Raw genomic sequence first — 22,979 nt, forward strand, 5'->3', positions numbered from 1 at the left:
ATGAAGATTTTAACATGATTTGTAAATAATAGAAGAAAAGAGTATTAGGAGGTCAGATGTAACCTGGAAATAATTATTAACATGTTCCAAGTCAAAATGAACAAACTAAAATAAGGAGCTCCACATTAGTTGCATTAAAAGTTATAGTGGTAACATCTCAAGTTACAGACCAAATGTGTTCTTCATTCACTGAGATCACAGTAAACTACATTTTTGAAGGAATCACAAAAAGGCAGGCATTTAAAATACTGGCAGTTTTACAAATTATACCTAAGATATGACACATCTTTACTCAATACCTACTCAGGGGCAAACAAATTATTATTATTTTTTGCTTCATCTCTGCATAATTCATTGATGCTGGATCTTCTTTTCTCTTAATTTTTATTTGCATTAAATTTTTAATTTAAACTCCAAAACGAAAATGGGAAATGCAGGAATGTCTACTCACATGTTGTCGGTGTAAATGAACTGGTTCGAGGGGCTCCTTGAGTTGTTGGGGGTGGTGGCATCGTGGGAGGAGTCAGCCTAGATGGAGTCTTCACATCCACAGGTGAGTCTGGCATCGTGGAGTGCTTCTCAGTCCGATCTGGAGGATGCCACCGGGAGCATGTTACTTTCTTAAGCACCTCAGTTTTTTAAGTGTGATTCATCTTTTTTACAAGCAAGTAAACAGAAGAAATCCAACATCTTCTATCAATGAAACAGGCTTATCCACTAAAGTTTAAAACAGGACTTTATTATCCAAACCCCACTTAAGAAGGTGTAGCACAGATGGCAGGACTTCATTTGTAACCTGGGCAAATGCTACCTTGGTGGTGTTAATAGGCAACCATACAACTTCCCTCAAAGCAGAAGCCAACATTAGCAAGAGGTACAAAAATAGATGAGGAAGTTAGATGGGAATGAACCTCTCAGACAGCTTAGAAATAACACAAATCTGAAGATGCTGGTGAGACACTAGCAGGAGCCAGCATTTGGCAATTTTTGTAACACCTGTCATCCCTTTTCCACACTCAGTTTTCTGGTCTTTTAGATGAAGCAGGTTATGTCTCCAGGACACACCACATCTCACTTCAATCTTTTCTGCCCTGTTTCTGAAAAATCACCACTACATAAATGTCACATGTCACACAATTAAGTTAAACTATTACTTACTTAGAATTTGTGAGTTTGAGACCTACCACTTTGAAAACTTGAGACCATTATTTCAATTAATAATCTCAGGCACAGTAAGAATAGTGAAATCCTAAATTAAGAACTTAAAAGAAAGATCCTCCTTATATTTTTTCATGAGCACCTGATAGATGAGAAATTTTCTCATTACCCAATAATGAATATTTTCACTCAGGGCTGTTTTCTACTAAGTATACTTTTCCCTATTGAATCTCCGGTAAAAAAAAAAAAAAAACAAAAAACAGAAGTTTTTGTTTCTTTACATCCAATTTCCCACAAACATATGTACAAATGTGCACACACCCCCAAAACACATTTGAGGCAACTCCTGCCGTCTTAAACGCAGATACTTCCCAACTTCTTGAAAAGTAACACAGATTATTGATAATGAATGGGTATCTTAAAATATTATAACCATATGAGTACAAAGTTTATTATTCAAAACAACTTAAAAGTCAATTATTAAAAGAAAATGAAAAGCCCAAATTACTATGATGACATTCCAAAACTACCTTTATTCAAGCAGTTTCGTAAGACTTGGGTTGCAACAGAACACAGGTGACACAATGTTGATGCCATATCAAGGAAGACGTAATAAAAGAATGAAAATTGTCATCATTCTTACAAGAGCATTTTGCAAGATGAGCAACTTAACAGTATCAGGGTCTCTATTTGTTCATCTCTAACTGCTAGTTGAATAACGATGAATGACCCTGTGGGAAGTGTTCTTAGTGAGATGATGCCAAAGACAGATGGAGAGCATTTCCACCTTTATCAATTACTGTTAAAAACTGTCTTCATATTACTATTCTGGATCATTCAGAAACCAGTATCAGTAAATCAAGTATTTTAGAAAAATACAGATTTAAAAAACCACTTCTTCAATAGTTAAATTCATCGCAGTCTACTCACCTCAACCAACCTCAGCAACAAGGGACTAAACAGCTTTCCACTTATGTTGCAACTGAGGGAAGAGGTACAGCAGCTAATACAAGTCACCCTAAATAAAGGCAAATATTTCTGTCATGCCAAGGAAGGAGGGAGAAGGGGAGGCTTGCCAGAGTCAGCTGGGAGATAACAGTGGGAACTGCTGGTCCATCTGGTTTTCATTCTGCTAACACTCACGCTGAACTGTTAGAGAAGCCAGTCCAGATACACAGACTGAAGCACGTAGTTGCACAGACAGAGAAAGGAAGAGTGGGAGGGGGGTGGGGAAGTGGGAATAATGAAAGAGAGGAAAGACCAAGACAGAGAGAAAGAGCCTAAAGGGAGAGAAATTTACTCTGGACAGATTTGTTTACCTCTAAAGCTAAAAGCTGAGCCTTAGAGGACACAGCCCCCACCCTTTTTACCTTGACATAGTTCTTGAACAATACCTAAACTGGAAAACATACCTTAAACCCATTTTCTTTATTTTGTTAAAGTAGAAGAAATAAATACAAAAGGAATAAATCACAAAGATGACAACAGGGTTCCTTTTCAAACTTTCGATAATCTTTATAGAGAAATACATAAACTGCTCAGTTTTAGAAAGATTTTTGATATATCATAATTTTGATTTGAAAATATTTGGAATACATATCTTGGTCCATCTTTGAAACCTAATTCCTATCCAGAAAAACAGCAGCAGCAGCAGCAGCAGCAGCATCAAAGGTAGACAAACGATTTTAAATTCTTGAAATAGCATCTATGTGTTGGGAATGATGACAACTGGGCCGATGCGCAGCCTACCTCCACAGCTCCTAACAGGAACTCACATACACGTTCTAACTGGAGTGTATGCGGATCTTTAAGATTTTGACATTAGCCAAATTTCTGAGATGGTTAGCTTTACTGTGATCAAATGGAGTTCCAGCCCAGGAGTCCTACAAACTTCGACAAAGTGGGACCATCTGTACCTCATTCGGGGCTGTTCAGTGCAATCAATCCAGGAGGGAGATGGATGGTGAAATAACCAGCCAGGCCTAACCCTTGCACACACACAGAACTCTCTGGAGTAAAGAGACTTAAAATAAATTCAGAAAATGTGTTTCAAGTATGCTGAGTTATGTTGCATTTGTTTTGAATTAAAAAAAAATTTTGAAATATATATTCTTGAAACTTTTTTAACAAACAGCAAAAAGAGCTAATTTAACCACAGCAGCATTTCACTCCATTTCAAATTAGAAGATACAGTAAAACCAATACTGATAATATTTCTTATGTAATTTTTAAGTTCATGAAAATTATATTGTTCTTGTACATACTTTCTATTTTTAGTTGCTATAGGAGAAGGCCAACATTTGCTGAAAGATTGACACAAGATGACAAAAAGAAAAATAATTTCTATCAGATCAGCAAGGTATGTATAATCAAAAGAACCGACTTTACCTTTACCTTAATGATTCACACAAGTTCTAAATAAGATTTTCTGTATGTGATAACATTTCAACTCACATGGCAAGTATCCAGCACATGTGTAGTAAAGATGGCTGAGGCATGGAGGAAAGTGCGGCATATATAAATACATTATAGATACCATTTCAATGTCAGGGTCGTCTAGAAATGGTATGTTTTCCATTTCCTTGTTTTGTTTTGGTTTTTTTTTAAGTAAAAGGAAAAGGTATGCCATAATCTGCCATAGAACTTACTTTACTTTTAGTTAGTTCAAATAGTTCCAGACATGTTTTTAAAGTAGAAAGAACAGGCATTCTACATTTTCCTTGTTTACATACCACTCTAGAGATGATTACTGTAAAAAGACAGAAAGTTCGCTATCGGTAAATTGTACATCTTTTTCTATCAGAGTTCATCATGTCAATTGTAATAGAATATCTATGTCTCACAAGGGTTAGAGATTGAGGCACTTCTTGGTCAATGAGTAGAAGTCCAGAGTTAGTCTTATCTGAATCACTGTCACTTAAGGAAGCTAGAAGGCACGCACTAAACACGAGTACCATATTTTGTCATGTATAATTGCAATTTTTTGCCAAAATTTTTGAGGGAAAAATAAGGATGTGCATTATACATGGGTAGTACTAATTCTGTATCTATGTTTTTAATTCTTTTATTTATGCTTATGCATTAAAAGTGTAACTCTAGAAAGCAATAATGATACCCACATGCAAAATAATACCCTGGAATACGATAATCGGTTTTGTTTCTAAATATAAATAACTATACAACTGAATTAAAAAATTGAAAGATTTTTTTTCCTGAAAGTTTGGGCCAAAAACGTGCATGCATGTATACATGGCAGCACATTACACACAGCAAAATACTATGATCCCAAATGGGACCAAGGTATTACTAATGAAAAGGAGGAGGCAGTTACGGAGGAAGAACACTGGGTATAGAATTTCATTTTTCTTTCTCTGGAATATATGGCAAATACAGTTCTGACAATACTGCCACTTAGTGACTACAATGTCTGGGTGTGAGATGTTACAGGAGACTAATGCAGACTTAGGATGGTGGCCATTCAGCCTCCATAATGCTACCATCTTATTTCATGCTCATTCCTGCTCAGATGCCTGAGCATAAAAGTGAAATGCTAACACTTAAAACATGATGAAGTTATACAGGAGAAGGAAAGTTGGCAAAATAGGAGAATTTCTGGGCTTCAAATGTAGACTAAACAATTAGTAGTGAGTCCTCAGGCAAGGTAGTTATCCTGAACCTCAGTCCCTCTGAAGAATGGGAATACAGCCCTCTCCGCCTCAGCAGGAGGTGGTACAGTGCCTGCTGTGAGTGCTGTCCACAAACAGGTGTGAGCTTCATTCTCTGGGGCCTCCTCTCCATGATCCATTCATGGCTTTATTTCCGACATCTCTACCCAAGACTATGCTCTATTTATGCAGGGCACCTTGGTACTCCTGGGTTTGCCTGCCTTTCTTTTTCATGCTGTTATTTCCCCTTCATTGAAAAGGACTTGTCTGTCGCATCTTACACTACCATATTCTTCACCACCACACTATCTTACAGCTTTCCCCAGTTGACCTAGGCTCCAAATACATCATGCTTCCTCTGAGTCTCTTTTATAATTTATCACAGCCCATATGTGCAACAGTTATGTATGTATTATGCACCCAAATACCCCAATCAGTAAAAATAATAAGCAACTTGATGGAAATAATTAGCAAATTAAATGTAATCATAAGAAGGATGGTCACATTCCTAACTTTTACATGTCCAGTTCTTGTATCATATTCAGTTCAATGATATCAACCCTAATTTCAGGGCAAAAGACAAAATACATAACCATCAACAGCATATAAATATATAACAAGAGAATGGAATGTAGGTACTAAAGGAAAATACTGGAGACCTTAATTTCAGTTCAACTCTGCAGCTAACTTATTACATGGTTTAGGCAAGTGTAAGAAAGACCTGTTGTTACCTCATGTTTTACCATAGGTATTTTGTGAAGGCTGTTACTTCTGAAACACAAATCTGATTGCACGTATTCCCTGATTTACGTTGTATCCCACTGTCAGCAGAATAAAAAATACACTCTTTAGCTTAGTTATGTACTGACACTGTGAGGTTCCCACTCACCAGCCCTCCTCTCCTCTTCCCTGCTGCTCAGTCCTAATTTTGTTCAGGAGCACATTTCTTGGGGGCAGACCCTCCTTCTTCTACATTAATCAGGTTCTCACATTTCCTCTTTCAGCAACAGGTTTCAGAGTTGAGTGTTGTGCTCAGGGACGTCTATGGAAGGAGTTCTAGGAAAGACTTCTTCGTGCTCTAAACCCAAAGAGGAAATTGTCCCTCTTCTCCTGATGTATCTGTAAGGGAGTCTTCATTTCACTTCTCTGGAGTCTACTTTTCTTACATATAAAATTAAGCATCTTTTGAACACCTCAAAGATCTTTTGCAAAAGCTAATATCCTCTGTTTTTTTCTCCAGATATGATCATCTCAAACACAAAGACTATTCAGAGAACATATATCTGACAATCAAATGACCACAAATAAAATTATTTTGCAATTTGTGACTATAACCAAACTCCTTCTGTTCACATAAATTTCTCGGTCCACAAATGTATGTATGCATAAAAAGTGTTCCCATAAACATTAAGATTAGCATGTATGTGTTATTTTCAAATACATTTTCAATTCTTATTACTAAACCCCCATCAATGGTTTAGTTATAAAATAACCATACTAATGTCAAATTGCCCCTGTTTAGTCACCAGCAAAACATGGACTTTCATAGCCCTGGTTCTTAAGAGAGTAATCTACACTCACTTTCTATGCTTCATTTCCCATTCCATCTTACAACTACTTGTAATGGACACCTATGAGACTGCCTAGAAAGTTTCCCTTCCCATACTGGGACCTGCCATACCCTCTAATTTCAGATATTTATATAAGTTAACATGGCCCATGTTATTTTATGACCCTGCACCCAAGGTACCAGCGACTGGCCCAGGCAGAGCACCTAGTCCAAGGTGGGTGATTACAACCATTCACTGAGACTTTTATATTCAGAACTGACTAACAAAACAATCCCATTCCAGAAGTAGAAGACTGAAATACTTACCATTCTCCTCCAGGTCTAGAAAGCACGTGTTTAGTGGGGAAAAAGGCAACCAACAGGCAGAAAGAAACAAAGAGAAATGGCAAGAGACTATTCTGACAGATTTAAGTCAAGCTCATTCACTGTGCTGGGTCCTGGGGGCTAGCTGCATTTCTAAAGTTCCTACAATTTATAATTGCCAAACTATTATAGGTCCTAGTCAACCCATCCCTCCTTTACCTGAAACCTAGTTTGAGTAGACTTTTCACTTGAAGCCAAACAATCCAGACTAAAAGAACCCTGGAATGTAGCATCAAGGTATCTTAACTCCAACTGAAATTCTTCTCAACTGTCTCTTTATTATTAATGCAAAAATACTTGCATCCTTCATCTGGCATCTTTGTGGTATTTGACACTGTTCACCACTTCCGCTTTCTTAAAACATCATTGTCCCCAGGATTCCATCATTCAAACACTCTCTTCATTTCTCCCGGGCCTTTTTGGCTTCTCCTTCTCATTCTCTCCTAATGGCTCACCTTTGTGATAACTACTAGTGATAACTACTGGTATTTTCTCCCAATGTTATTTCATAGTTCCTCTTTAAATTTTCATTTTATGCCTTTTCCTTAGTGACTTCATTTGTGCTATGATAGTCACAATATGGCCAAAATGTGGACAACTTTAGTCATAACTCTAGCCCTAGCATCCTTCCAAGCTCTAGATCCAAACATCCAGATGGCTACTCATTTCAACAGCCTGAATTCAAACCTTCATCAGCCATCATTACTCACCCGGCCTAATCAACAACCCGCTAAATGACTCCCTGCCCTGTACTATTTATCTCTAGCCATCTCCAAATCACACCCAGTCATTTGACTACATCTGTCAAAGATGTGATCAGAGATCTTACCTCTCTAATCTCAGTAATCTTCAAAGGCCTATTATAATGTTAAGCATAGTGTCTAGGTGCCTTAATAGGACATAGAAAGACTTTTGTGATCCATCTACCTCCTGCTACTGTCCCAGAACAATTTTCCTTTCTCCCATCCAATTCCACCACCACTGCAGAACTCCATACCACACTACTGTGCCTCTCCAAATGTCCCTGGGTCTCTCTCAGGCTTCCATCACATTTCATCCTTTTACCCCATCATTGCCTGCTAAATCCATCATTCCTTTAAACCTCCATTCACGTGTCACTTCAGCCAGAAACCTTTTGCTGACAACCCTCTCATCCCCAGCTGGTCCAAACTGCCCTGTGTACCCTATCAGACTGTCTAGATCCCTTTTACAGCAAGGTCAGTCCCTCCCACTAGACTGTAGTTTACTTAAGGATGATGACGGCATGAGTTTTCATGTTCCCAGCACTTTTCACGGTGCCTGACACATAGAAGATGCTCAATAAATTTAGTACTTTACATGAATATATATTACTATCATGCCATATCATGCCTGTAGTCACAACTTTGAGACCCCTGAACTTTCAAGAGACATGACAGACTTAAGATAAATTCATCTATATATTTTTCCCATCATCCTTAAAGATTCTTAAAAAGAACTTCTACATTCTAAAACCATTAAGTACTCAAAGATAAAGCTGCAAAAAGCATAAGTAAGTTACTGAATTCACTTGTTTTAAAACGCTTTTCATTAATCACAATATGTTTTTCCTAAGACCTATTGGGGGAAAAAAAAGACTATAAGACATATGACCTAGTCTCCAAAAGCACCATTTTTTTACAATAAATATCAGTGTAGTCACATGCATGCACATTCAAAACAGACACAAAAGTATATTATAAACCAAAAACACAATTTTGTCCACATAAAGTTTTCCTCTTGTCTCTAGATGGGAAGATTACATGTTCTTTTCATTGTTTCTTGTTATTTTTCTCTTTTAGAATGTTTTATCTTTACAAGCAAAAACTATACAAAAACCTGATGAAGCTAAATCACCTAAAATCAGGCATTAGGTACTGTATCAAATGTTCTGAATGGTTTATCTCATACGAAATCTCATTGTGAAAATGTACTACTAATTTTCTCATCTTAAAAGGAACTGAGACCCACAGGGTTGGATAATTTGGTTACAAGCCACAACTTATTCCAGGCCTCTCAAGAGTTTATTATTATCTAAAACTAATGTTATTTCATACATGATCTAGAAAACTAAAACTAAAAGAAAGACACATTAAGTAAATGTTAAATCTAGAGTTAGCATTGTACTAGAACCACACCTTCCGATACCACTGCACTAGTCACAGATGGTCGTTCCAATTTTAATTAAAATTCAATAACATTTAGTCACACTAATCACGTTCAAGTGCTCAACAGCCATGGCAGATGACTACCTAGTTGTTGTGGCTGATGGCTACCATATGAGAAAGCTCAGTTACAGAACAGTTCTGGCATCACAAAAGGACAACACCATACATGAACAGCGTCTCTGAAATGCTCTGTTAGAAATGAGGGCTCCATGGCAGGAGTCCGCAGAGGTGGCAATGTAGCCTGGAAGGGTGGGGATGAGGGGGGAATGCCTTTGGCTTCATTCTAAATACCTGCCATTCCCACTGAGATCTTGCACTTGTTTTATAGATCAGGCTTCTACATACAATTTCATTTGGTGGTTAAGAGGTAGGAAAAATAAAAGTCTGAAACACAATGATTAAACTAGTTGAGATCTGAGCTCTGAGGAAGCAAGAGAATACAATTCAGTGGAGCTAATTATTATAGTAAACATCTAACTATGCTAACGAAAACAGGGCCAAGGGCTCAGGCCTGGAATGAGCCAGTCAGCAGCTAGGCCAGCAGCTGGTCTGCAATCAGAGATGACAGCCTGGAGCATGACTTCATGCCCTGAAAGAGCATGAACTTGGGTTAAGACTTGGCCAAAAAAGAACGAGATAAAGTCTATAGTAGTAAATAAATACTAATTTATTACTATTTCTGGAAAAATGTTTTGGTCATCTCTGTATAGGGATCATAATAGAAGTGCCCTTCCCAGCTGTACTTGACCTATCTGTCTTGTGTTCGAATGTCCTCCAACCACAATGTCAGCCTCACTGAAATTTCTGCCTGTTGTGCTAACTCCAGCTTCCATAGCATTTAGAAGAGTACCTGAAATAACAGGCATCTGAAAGATATTTTTAATGAATGAATGAAATAAGCAAAGAAGAAAGCAAAGATGGTTTCTGATGAAACGGCTAGAAATATATTGGTGATTCCCTGGTTATTACCTAGAGGGGGACAAAGGACTGAGTAAGGAAGACTGGATAAATGCTACAAGGACACGTCCACTTAAATGAAGATGGAAATATTAAAAAGTAGAAGCAGAAAATAAACTAAACCAATTTTCTCACTTTTTTTGACAAAGATGACCTCAGGTTACCAAGAGAAAGCACTAGCAAGATCTACAAGTATCCAAATGATGGCTGTAGCTAGATACATCAATTACTAATTTCATAAAGTCTGCAAAGGACAGGAGGTCTCATGAACACTGGTGGGCTCCAGACATTACTTGTGTAAGAAGTTCCTTAGAAATGTCATCTCTCCCATAGTAGTTATCACCTTTACTCCAGGTATTCCTGCCTGTAAGTCTAGTAACCCCTTCTGGAAGTGGCTCCTGAAAGCCACCAATCAGGTGTCAAGAGGTCTGAAGCCCAACTACCCGACTTTAACCAGCCTAGTTCCATGTCTACCTGCTTTGTGTACTGGTGTTCTGTTAAGATTTCCTATTGGAGAAAGAAACATTTGAAACCCTTGGCACAGGCAGCCAGCAAATGTTCACTGAATGACTGTGACAAAAATACTAAGAAAAAATAGAATAAGCCAAATACTTAGAAAAGTAACTCCTTCTTGGGGAAAGGGTCTGCCCTTTCACTGACACAGACAATGGAAGGCACAGGCATTACCAAGGGCTCATAAACGGAACATAAGCCTCTATGTAACACCCTGCTGTCAAATCACAGACTATTAAAACAAATCATTAGGCAGTGATCTAAACCTTTTGTAGTCTTTAAATACAGACAATTTTTACTCCAGTATTATTTGTCTTATTTGCCAAGATTTAATTGAATATACTTTTAATAAAAACAACCAACCAGTACTGTTAATTAGATCTCATATTATAGGCAATGGGAAAACACAGAGTTTTTAGGGAGCTGAATGATATACTTATGTCCATCTTACTGATATATATGGAACAAAGAACAAATAGGGTAAGAAGGCAAGAGGGCAGAAGTACTAGACAGCAATAGCCCAGGCAAGAAATGATGTAGGTATCCAGCATGAAGGAGAAAAGGAGAGAGACTCAGAAGATTTTGTGTCAAATTCACAGAAATTGTAACAAAATAAGACTTTTTTTTAATCCTCACCAGAGGATATTTTTTATTGCTTTTTTAGAGATAGAGGAAGGGGAGAAAGAGAGAAACATCAATTGGTTGCCTCTCATATACACCCCAACTGGGGATCAAACCGGCAACATAGGTTACTTTAAGTGCCTTGACCAGGATTCGACCAACCTTTCAGGCTACAGGAAGATGCTCCAACCAACTGAGCCACACCGGCAGGGCAACAACCTTTGAGTAAGCAGAAATCTAGAGGTGTGTGGTGATGTCAAAAACCCAAACCAAAAGACAACAGGAAAAATCATTTGGAAAAAAAAATTTAATGAATGTTTTAAAAGTTTAATGTCACTAGTATTTTTTAAATTAAAACAAGATACCCCTTTTCATCTAACATATTTATGACTTTTTATATGATTACATAATTTTCAACTCCGTATCTCTGGTGTCTAAACATGGTTCTTAGACACAATAGGTCCTAAAAGTTTGCTGTATTAACCAAACCATTTTTTTTAAAAATTAAATTATCAGGATATCCATTATAACCTCATTTAATATATACTGTAATTATTAGATATAATGCAATCCTAACCAAAATACCAATACAACTACCACCCATTTCTGGAAATCACTTATTTCATATAGCACTAGACATGTCTTTTCCGATCTTATGAAGAATTATAATGGGGGGCATCAAACCAAATATAGATGGAAAACTGCAAAGAGCATCCCATGAACAAACAAAAATGTTGCTTGCTCGAGATCTGTAAGACCATTTTCAAAAACACAAACTTCTCAACACTATTTGCAGGATAAACTAATCACAAAAGGAATAACTGTAAAAATATAAAGGAAGCTGTTTCTCAAACAAGGTTCACCACATTCTTACTAATTCATCACTAACAATAACTTAGGTTTAGGATTTATCCAAAATCATCATTATAATGTAACTACTACTACTTTTTTAAAAAGAAAAGCAGCCAAATTTTTGGAACATGGAAAACACTTCCATAGAAATCAACTATGACAGTAAATGTCTACATTCCTTGAGTGGCAGCAAGAGAAAATGTTGGGAACCTCTGGGCACACCAGTACATATTAAGTACCTTTCTCTTCTCAAAAGTAGTGGCCAGGATACCTCAAGAAAGTTACTGAAGCCTTACAGACCATTTTACATACTCTTGTCTAAATCTTCATTCTCTGAAAAACAGTAACTTACTTTTACAAGTGTAGACTTGCAAGAAAACACTAGATGTTGTCCTGGTAGATGATGGTTTATGTCGACTTGAGCTGACTATAAGCAAAATTGCGAAGTCAGCAAAACTTATGTTCAGTGTGCCCCTGTGCTCCTGGGTTTATTTCTTTTTGGTACCTCCCTCTATTCCTCTCACCTCCAAGAAATCTGGAACTCCTATCCTATCTCTTAGCTAAAGATTAAATTCTGACACCTACCTAGGCTCTAAGTCCAAAGCTTCAGACCTCTCACAAAAGTCCACTTCTGGACTAAAGTTGCCGTAATAATTTAAAATAATTCACATAATGATGGTGACTTCACAACACACACACACACACACCCTCTTTTCCTCAGGACTAATGAACTATAATTAGCAGGGTTTAGGGGAAGGGGAAGGTGGAGAAAATGCAGAGAGAAACAGCACCCACTGAGTGAATTTGCCCAACCCTGAATACATTACTAGGTGTTCAGTAACAGCTGCATTTCCAGGTAATATCCTTCAACAAAGAAACATGGTCCTTCTCTGCCCTAATGTGAAGAATAATCTGTTATATACAGGTCTAATAATATAGGGCCTTCAGGAGCCAAGGAAGTATCAGTGGGAAAATACAATAGTATGAGAAACAGTTCCAGGCAGTTACCTACTCACAGACATAATCAAATGCCTGTGGAATGTCCATTTATATACATGATAAATACTAGAGAAATTAACTATTTCTCTTGTCCTTTCTATAAATGGTCTGCTCAGTTTCACCTCTTTTGTTTTAACATCAGTGTCACCTCCTCAGGGCATCAAGCCTTCCCTGGCCATCCAATCTCAAGCAGGCTTTGCACCCCTTTTTTGTCTCCTTCACAATACTTGGAAAACTCAATTTTTTTTCCATCCTTCTCCTTGGAATTCAGTGGGTTCCCACCCCCGGGCACTGCTGTATTCTAATGCCACATAGTACCTAGTACAGAATTTCTCCAAAAGAGCTGTTGAAACAGATCGGGAAGATGGGATTCTGGTTTTCAACAGTGCAACAGTAGAATGTGAACCGATTATAAAACTAGTCAGGAAAGAAAAGGGAGGGAGGTGTCAAGAACCAGAAACACAAAGGAAAGTTAATAACCATGAGTTTGTTTAAAGGTCAAGGTTAGATGTGTGGTGTGATACAGTACAGAAAAGCATAATAAACTGGAAAACTTGGTGTTTGAGCCACCTGTCACTACCAGAACCAATAAGTAGTAACAAGGATTGAATCTTTATGGGTGCCTTTAGTCAGATGGCTGGGGATATGAGAGGACAGCAGGCTATATACCCTCGAAAATTACCTTAACATCTCATTTCAAGCCAACTTTTTTATAAGGAGAAGAAAAGGTAGGTTAAGGGATTTGGGGGAAAAAGGTTAGTTGGACAAGAGATGCAGTCTGGTGGCTGTTTTCCTAGTACTTCTTTGTCTGTTGATCAACAATTCTTCACCTGCATCACAGGCATTTCCTCCCTGGAGCACAACGGCTCAGACTCCATCTCCCGTGCAGACCCCTGGGGCACAAAGACTGAACTGCTTGTTGACCTGCTGGATCTTGCATTCCAGTTCCTGGAATAACAACTTTCCACAGGCATTAATCACTGAAGTCTATCAACTAAGGCTAAAATATTTAACTCGAATTCCCCGATCAATAGGACGCAGAAAATGAAGGAGGCTTTCCAGTTTAAAAGAGCCCAAGGACCTCCAGCCAGGTAAGGCCCCAGCAAATGTGAGGCAAGAAAGTCATGGAGGGGAGTAACATCAGCATCATGGCAGTGTGGAGAAACCTCGGGGTTTCTCCCCTCTTGAAGTCACAAGTTAAACAGCTATAATTCAACAAAACGCTCCCTGCTCAACACACCAATGCATCTGAGAGATCCACACACTGAAATACCTGAAGGTGGGCATACTGGCAAACGGGGGATGAAATGGGGGTAAGGACAAAGATGGGAGGGAACCACAGACATAGGTTGAAATTTACCATAGCCCCAGCAAATGTGACTATGGTGAAGCGTCAGGGGCAACCCCTACTGCGCGTATCTGAAGGGTGGAGTCAGCAATCTGCCATGAGTGAGTGGTACACATGGAGGCTGAACCCAGGACCAGAGACAAGGGCGCAGTGCAAAGGGTGGCAGCAATGGACCAGCAGCTATCACCAGACAGGCAAAGCCATAGAGATGGGAATCCAGGCCTGCTTATCTACCTTCCCACAGCCCACTCAGCACTTCAGCCCCCACTTGGTGGATAACAAAAGGGTAGAAGCAACATTTCAGCCTGAGTGGACTGCCCTGAGCAGGAATCACTGCACTAGAAGGAACCAAGCTTTAGATGTGAGAGCCTATTTCCTCTCACCCCACCTCCACCACTCTCACCCCCCAACCATGGAGGTGGAGGTATCTGTAATGGTGCATAAGGTATCTGTAATGGTGCAGCTGGCAACTTGGGGTTACAGGAAAGCAGTGCCATAAATACAGAGGCCAGGAGCCCCATTGTCCACCTCAATCCACCATGGGGTTGGTGCCTCAAGACCGAGGTGACCAAGTAATAGAGAGGATGCCCACCTCCTTGAGGAATATGGGGCATTTCCCACTACAGAGGAGGTGACAGCACTCCACAGAGATCCTGGAAGTCCCAGCGGTACAGGTAAGAGTAAACAAAATTTTGCATTATATCACCACCTTCAAGAAAACAAAGAAAAGACCTCTACTTATCAATCTGCTTAAACAACAAAAGATCAAGTACTCGGAAAAAAATCATTCATTCAAATGGCCAGAGAAATAATCCATCAAACACCATGAATAAACAGGGTAACAAGGAAGTAAAGTACAGAAAGAAAAAATAAACTTAGAGACATGAAAGACTGTGGTTTAAATGACAGAATTCAAGACTGCAGATCTAAAAACACTAAGCAAGATATAAGAAATTCACAAAAGTTCAACGAGCCATTAAAGAAAGTTAACAAACAAAAGAAGTACTATACTAAATGAATGAAACTGTTTTAAAAAGGTCCAAACTGAAATTCTGGAGCTGAAAAACTCAATAAATGAGATGAAAAATGAACTAGTGGGCATAGGAAATACAACAGACCAGACGGAGGAAAGAATTAGTGCTATCAAAGATAGAATCTAGAAATAACCCAGGTAAAAGAAGACAAGAGAATCAAGAGTTAAAAAACAGTGAAAAAACTCTATGAGAACTATCTGATTTCATTAATTAAAAAAAGCAATCTAAGAACAATGGATCTACCAGAGAGGGAAAATAAACAGAGGGAGAAGAGAACAGAGAGCTTATTCAAGCAAATAAGTGGCAAAAACTTCCCAAACATGTGGAAGGAACTGAACCCTCACATTCAAAAAGTCAACAGAACATCTACTTATCTCAGTCAAAAAAGGCCTTCTCGAGAGCACATCATATTAAAGCTGTTAAAAATTAATGACAAAGAAAGAATTCTTAAGGCACCCAGAGAAAAAAGGTTTTAAGCTATAAGGAAACCCCATTAATTTATCATCAGATATTTCAACAGAAACCTAGGAGAGAATAGGATCAAATAGTTAAAATATCGAAAGAGAGAAATCACCAGCCAAGAATAATATATCCAGCAAAGTTGCATTTTAGGTATAAGGAGAAACAAAAGTGTTTCTTCATGAACAGAAACAGAGGGAATGCACCACCACAAGACCCGCACAACAAGAAATGCTGAAAGACGTTCTAACTGAAACAAAAACGCAAAAGGGAACAAAACTGAAAGATGACCAATACACAGACAGAAACAAGAAACTGCAACTCCTAATCAGAAGAGGGTATTAAACTCTTAAACGTAAAAGTTAAAGGAGGTAAAAGCGTTTATTTAAAAGAATACAATAGCGGCTGCAATTTGGAAATGAACTCACAGCATAAGAAGAAACAATTTGTCACAACACAAAACATTAAAAGGGGAGGGGCAAAAGAACTGAAATTGTACGTGCGGAGATAAGATGAAATCCTAAGAAAAAGGACGACCGAACATAGGAAACATTTCTGCATAAACCTAAGGGTAACCACAAAACAAAAACCTAGAACTGAGACACATAAAATAAATAAAAGATGAAGCAAAGGGAAAAAACTCATAGACCGCCACCAAACTAAAACAGCAGACAGAAACACAAGGGAAAAGAAACAATGGAAACACAGAACTAGCAGAAAACAAAAGACTGAATGGCTATAGGAAGTCCTTCTACATGAATAATAACCCTGAATATAAATGGACTGAACTAACCAATTAAAAGGCACAGACAGCAGGATGGATTAAAAAACAAAACCCAAATATTTGCTGCCTTCAGGAAACCCATCTCAGCTGCAAAGACAAACACAGATTCAACATGGAGGGGTGCAAGATGATACTTCAACAAATGGCATCCAGAGAAAAGCAGGTGTAGTCATTCTTATATCAAACAAAATAGATTTCAAGATAAAAAAAGGTCACAAGAGACAAAGATGAGTACTTTATAATGATAAAGGGGACAATACACCAAGAAGACATAAATTAATATATGTGTACCCAACCTAGGACCACCAAATTATATGAAGTAATTAATAACAGAACTAAAGAAAGAAAGTGACAAAAGTACAATTGGACTAGAGGACTTACATACCCCACTGACGGCAATGGGTAGATATCCAAACAGAGAATCAGTAAGAAAATATGGGTCCACATAAGTCCAAATGGACAGAATCCATATTTATAGAGCTCATCAACCCCCTAACAACGGAATATACATTCCTCTCTAGTACACGTGATCACTCTCATGGACAGACCATATGTTGGAGTACAAAACGAGTCTCAACAAATTTAAAAACATTCAAATCATACCAAGCATAGTATCTGACCACAACAATTTGAAAGTGGAAATTAACTCCAAAAGGAAGCTGAGAAAATTACAAATACAGGAGTTTAAACAACATGCTACAGAACAATGACAAGGTCAAGGAAGAAATAAAAGTGACCAAAAGATACACAGAAGTAAGTGAGAATGACAATCACGCATATCAAAACTTTTTGGTTGCAGCAAAAATGATAATAACAGAGTTGCTAGCATTATAAGCCCACCTCAATAAACAAGGAAAATCTCACATAAATAACTTCATACTTCACCCTAAAGAACTATAGAAAGAACAAATGAAGCCCAACATCAGTAAAAAGAAGGAAATAATAAAAATTAGAACAGAATTAAACAGAATAGAGAACAGAAAAACAATAGAAAAAAACGAATGCAACAAACAGCTGGTTCTTTGAAAATATAAATAAAATTCACAAACTTCCAGATAATCACTAAAGGAGAAAAAACTCTAGTAAGCAAAATCAAAAATAAAAGAGAAGTTAAAACAGACACCACAGAAATACAAAAAACTATATGAGAATACTATAAAAGGCTATACCAAATTTGAAAACCTAAAAGAAATGGACAAGTTTTTAGAAATATATAACTTGCCTACAATGAATCATGAAAATTCAAAATATAATGGACTGATCAACAGTAGAGGGATTGAAACAGGCATCAAAAACCTCCCTTCAAAATAAAAGTACAGGACCAGATAGCTACCCTGGTGAATTCTACCATTCAAAGAAAATGTAATACTTATCCTTCTCAAGCTCTTCCAAAAATGTGAAAAAGATCATTTCATGAGGCCAACCCTATCCTGATACCAAAACCAAATAAGGACAACACACACACACACACAAACGAAAATTACAAACCAATATCTCTGATGAATACAGATGGAAAAACCCTAAAGAAAATACTAGCAAATCAAATACAATACATTAAAAAGATAATACATCACCATCAAGTGAGGTTTATTCCAGGTGCTAGAATGGGTCAATATACACAAATCAATCAATGTGATATACCACATTAACAAAATAAAAAATTAAAATCATATAGTTACATCAATAGATGCAGAAAAAGCATTTGACAAAATACAACATCCATTTACGGATCAATAAATCAATCAATAAAATGGTCAAAGCATAAAAGTACCTACATAACAAACCCTCAGCTGATATCATACTAATAGTGGGAAAACTGGAATCTTTTCCTGTCAGATCAGAAATAAGATAAGCATGTTCACTCTCACCACTGTTACTCAATATAGTCTTAGAAGTCTCTGCTAGATCAATCAGGCAAGAGAAAAAATAAAGACATCTAAATTGGGAATGAAGAAGGAAAACTGTCATGTTTGGCAGATGCCATGACTTTATACAAAAATAAACTCCAAAGTCTCCACCAAAAAAAAAAAACTATTAGAAATAATAAACAAATGTAGCAAAGTTTCTAGATACAAAAATCAATGTACAAAAATCCATTGTGTTCCTATATACTAACGATGAAATATCACAATAAGAAATAAACAATGCCATTTGCAATTGCAACAAAAAGAATGAAACACCTAGGTATAAACTTAATAAAAGAAGTGAAGGACTTATACACTAAAAACTACAAGAAATTGTTTATAAAATTCAAGAAACAAAGAAATGGAAAAATTTTCCATGTTCGCAGATTAGAAAAATCAACATAATCAAAATGGCCATATTACCCAAAGCAATATAAAGATTTAATGCAATCCCCATCAAAATTCCAATGGCATTTTTCAAAGAAATAAAACAGAAAAAATCATCAGATTTGTTTGGAACCACAAAAGACCCCAGATAGACAAAGCCATCCTGAGAAAAAGGAATAAAGTCCAGTTATTATACTACCTGACTTCAAATTATTCTACAAAGAGATGATAATCAAAACAGCATGGTATCGGCAGAAGAAAAAAAACCAGAACACACAAAAATAAAACAGAATTGAAAGCCCAGAAATAAAACCACATGTATACTGGCAAACAATTTTTGACGAAGGAATCCAAAACAAACAATGGAAAAAGGAAAATCTCTTCAATAAATGGTGTTGAGAGAATTAGAAGGCCATATGCAAAAGAATAACTAGACTGCTAGTGGACACCACACACAAACTCAAAGTGCAGTAAAGAAAAACACAATACATGAAACAATAAAATACGTAGAGGAAAACACAGGTACTAAACTTATGGACCTTGGCTCCAGAGAGGCTTTTATAAACTTGAAGTGAAAGGCAAGGGAAGAAAATGCAAAAACAAATAAATGGAACTATATCAAAGAAAAAAGCTTTTGCACAGAGAAAAATAAACAAACAAGAAACACTGAACAAAAAGGCAACCAACCAAATGGGAAAAGGTACTTGGAAATAATATCTCTGATAAGAAACTAATACCCAAAATACAAAAAGAACTCATGCAACACCAAAAAGCAAGCAATCCTATTAAAAATGGGCAGAAAACCTGAATATACACTTTTCTAAGAAGACAAAAAGACATCAAATGGCCAGCACATACATGAAATGATGCTCAACTAGCTAGAAGGGAAATACAAATCAAAACCACAGTAAGATAGTAAGTACCTCATGCCTGTCAGAATGGCTATTATCAATAAGACAAGAAATAACTGTTGGAGAGGATGCGGAGAAAAAAGAGTCATCATCCAGTGCTGGTGGGAATGTAATTTGGTACAGGCACTATGGAAAACAGCACAGAGGTTCCTAAAGAATTAAGAATAGAGCTATATGTGATACCACAGACTCTCTTCTGCATATCTACCCCCAAATTTAAGAACATTTATCTGTAACAGGGGATGTACCTCAACACACACTGCAGCATTATTCATAGTATCCAAGACCCGGAAACAACCCACGTGTTGTTCAATAGATGACCAGATAAAGAAGATACAGCATGTATGAGGTCTGTCCAGAAAAAGTCCAACTATTGTTTTTACAATGAGAACAGTTTGTGCAACATTGATGTAACCTGGCAGCCAAGGAGAGTGGATTGGAATGTGCATGCATGAACAATGATGACTTCACTGTCCTGGTCAGTGGGGGTAGTAGACACTGTTGAATGAGCATGTGTACTGTGTGGTTGTCACATTCAAAATGACTGAGCCAGTAGGGCAACAAATCTGCATCAGATTTTGCCTTAAGCTGGAACACTGCTCTGTGGGAAACTATTTGGATGATTCAGATGGACACAGCTATGGGCAACTGGTAATTGGCAGCTTCATCACAACAGTGCACCCACTCATGTATCACATCTTGAGCAGAGTTTTTTGGCTAAACATCAAATCACCCAGGTGACTCAGCCCCCCTACAGCCCAGATTTGGCACCTTGTGACTTCTGGCTTTCCCAAAACTGAAATCACCTTTGAAAGGGAAGAGATTTCAGACTGTCAATGAGATTCAGGAAAATATGACAGGGCAGCTGAGGTGACAGGGAGAACTGTGTGAGGTCCCAAGGTGCCTAATTGGAAGGGGACTGAGGCATCATAGTCCTACGTACAATGTTTCTTGTATCTCCTTCAATAAGTGTCTCTTTTTTTTATTACATGGCTGCATACTTTCTGGAGAGACCTCATATATACACAATGGAATACTATTCAGCCTTAAGAAAGAATAAAATACTGCTATCTGAGACAACACAGACGGATCTTGAGAATATCATACTAAGCAAAATAAATCAGAAGGAAAAGGACAAGAACCATATAATTTCAGTCACATGTTGGATGTAAAACAGAAAGCAACAAATGAACACATAGACACAAACAATATGAAGTTTACCAGAGGGCAATGTGAGGTGTGGGAGGATAAAGAGGGTCAAGGGGGTCAAATATATGGTGACAGATGACACCAGACTCTGGGTGGTGAGCACATGCTGCAATATACATATGATGTTTTACAGAATTATGAAAGGAGAACACCTTCAAAAAGGCTGGATTTATCTTCTGTAGGGTGGGTCCCTGGTAGTACAGGCTTCCCTAGTAGGTGAGTGTTCCAGGAACTCATGTGTATCAGCGCACCAGCTGGTGTTGTTGTGAGAGGCTGCATCAGCATCAGTGAATTTTTTTGAAGACTCTTTCAACACATTTGCCCATTTCATGATGGGTGATTTATGAGCGCACCTGTCCACACCACACTTAGTTTCACCAGTTTTTGGTCAAACCAGCATGACCACCATGCCCCACCCTCCCTATTCACCCCTTCTTGTCACAAGTGACTTTTTCTGTGTTTCCCCAAGTGAGAAAGTCCTCAAGGGAAATGTTCTGCCAATGTGGAAGAGGTTAAACAATAACAGAAGCACCAGAAATGTGTCAAATCAACGAATTCAAAAACTGTTTTGAGCAGTGGAAAAAAATGTCTCAATAGATGTATTGCATCAAATGCAGAGTACTTTGAAGGTGACTGAAGTTTAAACATGTAAGAATAAATACAAAAATTTTTATAAATTCCAGTTTTGGGGGTCCCCCTTGAATTTATTTGAAATTTATATAATAGTATTAATCAATGTTACCCAATAAATTTAAAAAAGAAAATCAGCTAGTAAAAAAAAATAAGGTATGTTAATCCTGGCGATTAACATTGCTTGATTTACTTCAGTTCTCCAGCCAAATCCTGATAACCTCATGCCCTACTTAAGAGAGCAAAGTGAGGTCATCAGGCATAAATTCCTGAAAACTCCACCTTCAGAGCTCTTGCAAAACTGCACCCAAGTCTTCAGTTTCAGAAAATGCGACTTCTGTGTCTGGGGCTTCACTCTACCCGTCATCCCACCCTCTCATCTCCAGCTTGTCTAGCTCTACCTGTTCCCTTCCAGAACCTAGGCACACTCAAGTCTCTCCACCAAGAGCAAACTCTTCCCTCCACACAGATGGCATTCCTGCCATTCTTTCACTGCCAGACTGCTGAAGAGTAACCTCCCTCAGTGGCTCCATCTACATCATCTCTCCCATCCACTTTCCAACTCATCACAAACAAGTTCCAACAGAGGTTAATGGCAACCGCCTTCCTTCGGAATGGTCAAATCCAAAAGGCATCTTGATCCCTCCCAATCACTGGCTCCTCTGCAGCACCTTACGCCATAGACCACTCTCTCTGTGAAACACTCTGCCCCCTGATTTTAATGACACCTGACCCTCCCAGGTGCCCGAGTATCCCCCAGTGTTCTTTTGAAGGCTTTCCTCTCTTTACACCATCTACTTTCCTTCTGGGCGAGTCACTCCAAAGGTTTGAGCTTTGACAGGTGACTTAGAATCAAGATTTCCAGTACACACATTTCCACTCAGCAAACCTGCAGTACAGCTCCCTGTGGAATATCTTAGCAGTCATATAGCAGATAAACCTGAAAGTTAATGTTTCAAAGTGAACTCGTTGTCTTTTCTTGATGTATTGTTCCCTGTTCTGGTTGATGGCAACCAGCTGTCCACGTTAGAATTCAGAGTTATCCTACACACCGCTGCTCTCCATTCCTCGGCCCCACATCAACCCGATCACTAACAGCCTTCAGCTCTTTTTAGTTAGTACCCTTAGGGCCTGCTTATCCCTCCCTCTCTCTCTTTTTCATTGACATCGCAGCCAATCATCATCCTATCTTACCTGGCAGACTGCAAATTTCATCTTCTTCAGTTTAGCCTCCACAATACTCCCCAAGTGATGTTAACATTCATACTCAACCATATGATTCCTATACTTAAAGGCATCCAGTAGCTTCCCTTTCTGCCATTCCCACCTACAAGACAGATGTTTACTTCTGTTATTTTCTCATACTGTAAGCTCCAACAATGATGGTTCATGCCCTAGTATTTCTACTTCAAGTACAGAGTTATTCTCT

General features: G+C 38.0%; 1 protein-coding gene across 1 annotated transcript in view; it reads right to left on the minus strand.

Annotated features, from left to right (window-relative positions):
• The window catches only part of RUNX1T1 (RUNX1 partner transcriptional co-repressor 1), a 163,000-nt gene that overhangs the window by 60,835 nt on the left and 79,186 nt on the right, over positions 1-22,979 (minus strand). Inside the window, 1 exon segment of the mRNA XM_036031234.1 lies at positions 452-589. Within this exon segment, the coding sequence (XP_035887127.1) occupies positions 452-589 (138 nt within the window).

The sequence above is a fragment of the Phyllostomus discolor genome, chromosome 7 (assembly GCF_004126475.2).
Source record: "Phyllostomus discolor isolate MPI-MPIP mPhyDis1 chromosome 7, mPhyDis1.pri.v3, whole genome shotgun sequence".
Taxonomy (NCBI): Eukaryota; Metazoa; Chordata; class Mammalia; order Chiroptera; family Phyllostomidae; genus Phyllostomus; species Phyllostomus discolor.